Source organism: Penaeus vannamei, chromosome 18 (genome assembly GCF_042767895.1).
Source record: "Penaeus vannamei isolate JL-2024 chromosome 18, ASM4276789v1, whole genome shotgun sequence".
In the NCBI taxonomy this organism is placed as follows: Eukaryota; Metazoa; Arthropoda; class Malacostraca; order Decapoda; family Penaeidae; genus Penaeus; species Penaeus vannamei.
Genome location: NC_091566.1, coordinates 19,986,939 through 19,994,438, shown reverse-complemented (window position 1 = coordinate 19,994,438; position 7,500 = coordinate 19,986,939). Strand labels below are relative to the sequence as shown.

Genomic DNA, 7,500 nt, shown 5'->3' with positions numbered 1-7,500 from the left:
ATGATCTGAATAAACGAACACAAATCCAGTTTCAGCGTTTGTGATAAGAGAGACCAAGTTTTTTTTCTTTTCTTTTGACTTATCAGTTGCCCCCAAGAAGATCTCAACTGACGTACGATATTCAATTTGATATTCTATTCTCGTACAGGTTCCCTATCTATTACTACCAATCCTTTCGCGAAATTTCCCCTTCAGATCAAGTGAGCTGGGAACCGTATTAGCATCTATGTATTGATGTGGTACTTATATTTCCATTTACTTCTTACGTTAGATATGTACTTCTGTCTCTTTTGATAACGTGTGATTGTCGTGTCAAACTCCATTCATGCAATATTATTTTCGATTTAGACACCATTTAACTTTCTCTTTGGTGTGCTGCACATCGCATATGCAAAAGAAGGTGACAGATTAGAAATCCTTAATTTAGATTAGACTTTAACGCCAAAGTATTGTATCAGTATAATACGGGTCTCAGAGACATTGCAATCAGAAATTCCCCTTCATCATTTAAATATTGTGCACAAGTGTCTCTGTGCCGACTATCCTTTCATGCGAAAGCTACAAAAATATATTTCATCTTTTTTGTTCACATCCATGTAAATATTACTCCTTACGACCCAGAATGAGGAATAGGATTCAGATGTCTGTCCAACACCGAAAAAGGTAAAAACTCCAAAATTTTAATCGAGGGCCTTTTAAAATTAAAGTCACACTGCTTAAAATGGTAAAAGTATAATGATTTAATAGATTTCAAAGAAGAGGGGGATATTAGAAATGTGAAAGTTGGAGAACAGTCTAAACAAGATAAGATTATGTAAATTACCTCGGACATCGAACTGAGGACGGCAGATTTTGAATGCCAAATATAATTTATCAGAGGATAATCCCCGTAATATATAGACTCCTTATATAATCTCTTTTTGGAACATTTCGAAATATCTATGAACTTAGCTCAGGTCCCGTAAAATCACATGATTTAATGTACTTGCGAAAATGCATCTGAGGCATCCTTAGCAGAAAGATTGCACATTATGTTGCTTTTTTGGCCTTAATGCAATACATTTCCTTTATCAATGTACCTAATTCTACGGAACTTAGGCAGAAGGAAAGCGACGGCGATAGGGTCTTTCATAATCATCCTTTGCTAAATTACTGAGGACAAGGTATTTTTTTTAAACTGCCTACTTTATTCTATTCTACTTATCAGTGCAATCAATAACTATTAACCTATATTATGGCATGCTCCCCTTGTGCGTTATTTTTTCCTATCTTTTTTTCCTGTTCCCATTCCCTGCTTATCTTCCCCTATAACCACATTTTCAAGTAATTGGCTGGACCTTATAATTGGATTCCAGGATAATATTCAGTGAAGTTGCGAGGATTCATTGGTATAATCAGCTCATGGGCCAATTAATCTCCTGTGTCTGCGGTCCTTTAATCACAATCTATAATCGCAAATTTTCTTTGGACTTTTTCTTCGTTAATCAACACTGCAATTTTCAAACCTTTCACTGGTTTTTGTTTAAACTAGCGATATTCGCCGTTATAATTCGTTTTCATTCATTGATCGTAGGAAAAACACGAGCTAGCAATCCGTTAGGGTTATCATTTTAAGGATCATCGTTCAGACGAAGGAAGTGCCAATATTTCTCAAAGATTAAGGGGATGGCATTTTCTACACCGTACAGCAAAGACGAAAACGAGAACCACTGGCAACTGATTTTCATCCCCGTTTCTTAAGTGACAACAGTGTACATTTACCCTGCAAGGATCGCAAGATTTATGTAATAGCACCATTCCACAACCTTCTTTGTCATTATGTCGTTTTTTATTTTGTTACTCTGCGAAATACGTTAGCACAGTCAGTGCCTTTATTGTGTTTAACTGGATATCATGTATAGTAGAGCAATAATGGGATTTGACTGTTTACTCTCGCAGTGAAAGAAAATGTCTACTTAAATTTATTGCCTTCTGGCATGCGGTGTTACCACCCAGTAATAAATGTTATTCTTCCACTGATGTGGCAATTGCTTATTACCAAAAATAACCTCGCCTCTTCCCCAGTTCTTTAGTGACAAATGAATGGTTTACTGAAACCCTGGGTCCGCGGCATGGTTATCAGTGACACCTCGGTGTTTATTATCTGTAATAGTAACACTGTACCCTACCAGTAGTCATAACCTAAGAAATCTATATTCTTATTTAACTAAAGACTAGATGGACCCCGATTTTCAATATGACTTGGGACTCCGGAGGTTCTTAATCTTAACTCTTATCTAGTAGAGATTAGCTCCTGGAAAGAGCTTGAACTCTAAACGCTTTGCGTACGACCAAACATCCAGAGGGCTTTAAGTGCGAATAACATTGTAATTTACTTCTCCAAACCGCTTTGCAAGACCTTATTACTTCCCCAAAATTAGTCTTGGACAACAATACAGTGGTATATAGTATGGTTGCAAGACATTACGTGTACATTACACGCCATTGCACACCAACCACTACGGGTACACGCAGCAGAGACCCAAACCGTTAGGATTAAGCCACCCTGGGATAGCAGATCGTTCAAGTATGTTTCAGCTTAGGATATTGACCTTAAGTGATACACAGAATATAAAAATATTGGTTTCTGTATTCTTTGTGTGTGCAGCACCTGACGATGACTGAAGGGTGGCCTGAATGTTTAACTTTCGCCTATCGTGATTTCATTCCCACGTGATCCACAACCTCCAGTTAAGGTACTCAGCACTTAAGCAATTCTCAAATATAAGGTAATTTACGTTGTACATGCTAGCGTAATGTGACAAATCTGCATTCAATTACCTTGACATCAGGCAGCGTTAGTTGAAAAAGTGTGTTGCTGAGAAAGCAAGTGCGATATGAACATAGTTGACGTATTTGAATACGAATATATATATATGTATATATATATATATATATATATATATATATAGTGTGTATATATATATTGTATATCTAATATATATATACACATCTATATATATGTATATATATTGTATATATAATATATATATAAACATCTATATATGTATATATATATATATATTATATATATATATATATATATATATATATATATATATATATATACGTATATATATATATATGTATATGTACACACACATAATATTTGTGTACACACATTGCATATAAACTGTTCTTTGGCATCACTGCATCCGATATTGCATTTTTGTTTGTGAATCTCATGAAGACGTATTGCTCTCAAGATGTTTCAGATTTGATGTCACGATTAATAAAGGAGAAACACAACTGCACGACGCGGCAGCTTTCTTGGTACAGCCTGGGACTGCTTTCCTCGGGAAGGTTTTGCGCGTTTTGTTTACTGCCCAGAGATGGCGCTGCGCTAGATGAGTGGGATGAGTCCATTGACGCCTCGTACTTTCCTCGATCTCAAACATGTTTGATGCAGTGTAATGAATCCCTACAACGCAACTCTGGCCTCCCTCCTTCCCTTACGCAGGAAATCCGCTCCTTTGCTTCACGGGGATTGCAGCGCCATCTCTGGTCAGTAAACAAAACACGCAAAACTTTTCCCAGACTATATCTCCCGGATAAGCGTGAATTGTATTATAAATATGTCATTTTTACTTACAATATGTGTTTTCCGCGAAGGACTTAAAACTATGTAACACAAAATGAACACACTAGAGAACCTTATCCTGGCTCGAGGTATATTTGTAATTTTTACAATACTGCGTATTTTGTAGCCGATAATACTGTCATTAGGGGATCAATTGATTTTCACCCTATTCTTTAAAGTCTCTGAATTTATCTTTCTGTCCTATTGACAGAATATATACCATTAAACTGCATATTTCTTAAATTTATCTTAATTACAACGTTCGTACTCGAATGGTTTAGAAATAGTGTTTCACTACCTTGGAACAAACTCAACTTATGACATTCATTACTGGGACGCATGGAAGCCCTTGTGTTCACAAAGAGATCTACATTGAACCCTAAAGTGACGTAGATCAAAGATATATATATATATATATATATATATATATATATATATATATATATATATATTTCTTTTAAGCTTACTACTTTACTGTGATGATTTTTCCATCTCCTAACTCCATGAAGAAGGAACAGCTTATTTTAGACATCATTCCGTTTACTCCAAAGGCCTTATTTTAAGGATGAGGGTTTTTAGGGAATAGTTGGAGTCCTTCCAGTGCCACCAGGTGACGCCTCGCTCAGGTCCTTGATACCTTCCTCTGCGGTACTGACCTGTGGGCTGAGTGCAGGCGCAGCGACCCCACCACCATCCGCCGCCCCCTCGTCCACGGGCACAGCTCCCCCCTGAAACGAAAGACACTTCTTCATTGATGAGTAAAGTTAGCCTGATTCGTCATGACTGCCATGAGTCGTGCATGAGAGCCCCTGGCGTGGCTTCGCGTGCGGGTGTGTGGGAATAGGACCAAGACCTTCAGCTCGCTCTATTGATCTCAGGGAAACACGTGCGGGGAAGCCAGGAGGGGATATTAGCGGAGACTTACGACTCATTCATTTTTCTTCTCCCGCAGAGCCCTTTCATACTCCTGTTTCCCCTGTTTCTCAACATTCTTTTCCGCTCTCTCTCTCTCTCTCTCTCTCTCTCTCTCTCTCTCTCTCTCTCTCTCTCTCTCTCTCTCTCTCTCTCTCTCTCTCTCTCTCTCTCTCTCGCCCCTTCATACATCGTGTCCCCATTCAGGTCGTACACACCACTTATTCGACTAATTCTACAGCCCTTTCCGTCGTCTCTCTCTCTCACTCACTCTCTGTCTGCCTGTGTGTCTGTCTGTCTGGTTTCCCCTCGTCCCTTCATACATCGCGCCCCCATTCAGGTCTTACACACCACTCATTCCCCTAATTCTACATCCCTCTTCGCCGCGCCTACTTACAATTCTCCTGATCGTTGTCGCTGTCAATGGTGGAGAACATCTGGAGGTGCGAGTGCCGTAAGCTGTCTCCGGCGGTGCCCGAGTAACCGGATATCCTCAGCCTGAACTTGTCTTCTTCGCCGCTCACTCTGTGGATGGAGGGAGATGGAGGCTGTGAGGCTTCCCGTCCGTGCACTCTCGTTCGATTCACTTCCGAAGTATTTCACGATTCCAACGCGGGTATTTCGGTATTTCAGCGTTGTGTGTGTGTGTAGTGTGTGTAGTGTGTGTGTGTGTGTGTGTGTGTGTGTGTGTGTGTGTGTGTGTGTGTGTGTGTGTGTGTGTGTGTGTGACAGATATACCTAACAACTTTTTCAATTTCACAATATAAAGACGCTACGGAGAATGACTACAGAACGATATTTGAAATTTCATACATCATATGTGAATAAAGCACATTACCTACAAATGTTTTTTTTTTCGTGGTACGCCAAGACACGTTGAAAGCTAATATAATAACTAGGTGTGAAGGAAACTTATCTTGGAATCTAAAATAGCGTTATCGGCAGATCATATATATATATATATATATATATATATATATATATATATATATATATATATATATATATATATATATATATATCAGTAATACCACATATATCTAGTAAGGTATATAATGTTTATGTGAAAGGAAATCGACTCAACATATAACGTGACTAGGGCTGTATATGCGGTAACAATATAAAGGATATTTTTATATTCTATTTTTCAGGCTCAATCGATTAAGGAAGGGACAGGTGTATTCAAGAGCAAACTCCGTTTTATTTATGTATTTATCTATTTCGGTGAGGGGAGGAGGTTCTTGATTCTATGGTTATTTGCATCTATCGAAAATACCAGTGCCGCTCATTTCACAATTTAGGGTATAGGTACTCTAGAAATGCTTATATCCTGAAAAACGATATATAGAAATAGCTTTTAATCATTATTACAACGTAACGAAGACCTGAATTTGTCCCCAAGGTAACCTAAGAACGAGTAAATTATTTTCTTTTAGACATATAAGCGCTCTGCAGTCATACATTAAAATTTCAGATAGAACTTATATGCAAAAATAATAATCCGAACATTTTACTCAAAATTTTTGCTAGGAAGCCCATTCGACGCATCAGCCAATCAAACAAAAAATAAGTTTCGACCCATTACCCCAAGGTCTTCTGTCCACACAAAAAACCAAGCGCCTCTCTGCCGCAGTAAAAAAGGCCATCAGGATAATTTAAAGTGGAGGACGAGACACAATGGAGAGGAAGCATCTGTTTTAGCTCTCGGGGCGGAGTAATACATGTAATAAAACGTGTAGCGACAGTCTATCACGTTTGCTGTTCATCCGAGTTCGTATTCTCGGTGTTTATTACCGTCTGTTGCTGGCATTATCGTTCGTTGCGTTATGGCCGTGATTAATTTTGTTTTGATTAAGATTTTTGTTGGTGTCTGAGTATCAGTTTTTGTTGTTTTGTTTTTGTTTTTATGGTAACGCGCTAGGTGTAGGAACCTACGAGAAAAAGGAGTAGGCGGCCCAGGCCGTGTTTCCTTCCCAGTCCTCCATGTCCGCCCGCAGTTGGTGTGGGCGGCCCCGCGTAAGGGCGTGGAGGGCCTTCAGACCTGTAGCGTAGGGTGACGCAGAAGAGAAGTTATTAATCCAGGTGCAGTGGAAGATTATGTCACTAATCATCTACATGCATAGCTTAGCACGAGCCAGCGCTCACGTGCACACACGACAGTACTCACCGATCCAGTACTCTTTGCTGGGGTCGCCGAAGCCCACTTCGTATTCATGCCAAGTGCGGTTGAAGGAAATGTGTCTGGGCAGTTTGCGTCGCGCCACCATGACCGTCCAGCCGCCGCCTGCGGTATGGTGGTCGCAGTACACTTCTCTGGACGACAGGCTTGGCGGCTGGATGCGGTAGATCCCGTCCTCCATGAAGCCGAGGTCGAAGACGTCCTTGCAGTCGCGGGGCATCGGAGGGTACTCCAGGTACTTCTTCTTGTCGTCCTTGCAGTCCTCGGGCATCGTCGGGAAGAGTTGGTGGTCCTCGGGCTCCCACGCCTTCTCCTCCTCGTCCAGCCCCCCCAAACTGCCGCTGAAGGTGTCGTTCATGTAGGTCCGGTTGAGGACGTTTGCGAAATCCTGGGTGTCCAGGGGCGTGTAGGTGCAGCCGGGGAGCACCCTGTCGCTGTAGTCCTCGCTGTTGTAGGTCTTGGGTTGCTGCTGGTTGTTGCGCCGCACGACCTCCATCAGCTGCTGATGCTCGCCGGAGATCAGCGCCAGGTTGTGGTTGATCTTGTAGAGCTTGACCCGCAGGTCATCCAGGTGCGAGACGAGCGTGGTGTTGGTGTCGTTGACCTTCTTCATGATGAAGTTGCCCTTCGTCAGAGTTTCCTCTCGAGAGTCGTACACGCTGTTCCTGACGGCATACAGCTCGGCCTTCTGCGAGCGCAGTTCGTTGGCGATGTTTTCGTTCTGCGAACCTATGCCTCGTAAGCCCCTTTTGAGGCGCTTCTTGAAGTCCTCCATGCCCTGGGACACGCT

The 7,500-nt window shown here is 41.1% G+C and overlaps 1 protein-coding gene across 1 annotated transcript in view; it reads right to left on the bottom strand.

Annotated features, from left to right (window-relative positions):
* Positions 1 to 3,180: 3,180 nt before the first annotated feature.
* The window catches only part of LOC113828331 (angiopoietin-1), an 8,487-nt gene continuing 4,167 nt past the window's right edge, over positions 3,181 to 7,500 (bottom strand). The window contains exons 2-5 of the mRNA XM_070132975.1: positions 6,699 to 7,500; positions 6,467 to 6,572; positions 4,929 to 5,056; positions 3,181 to 4,347 (exon numbers count right to left, since the gene is read on the bottom strand). The exon at positions 6,699 to 7,500 is cut by the window's right edge and continues 378 nt beyond it. Of these exons, the coding sequence (XP_069989076.1) occupies positions 4,160 to 4,347; positions 4,929 to 5,056; positions 6,467 to 6,572; positions 6,699 to 7,500 (1,224 nt within the window). The 3' untranslated portion in view covers positions 3,181 to 4,159. The remainder of the gene's footprint in view (positions 4,348 to 4,928; positions 5,057 to 6,466; positions 6,573 to 6,698) is intronic.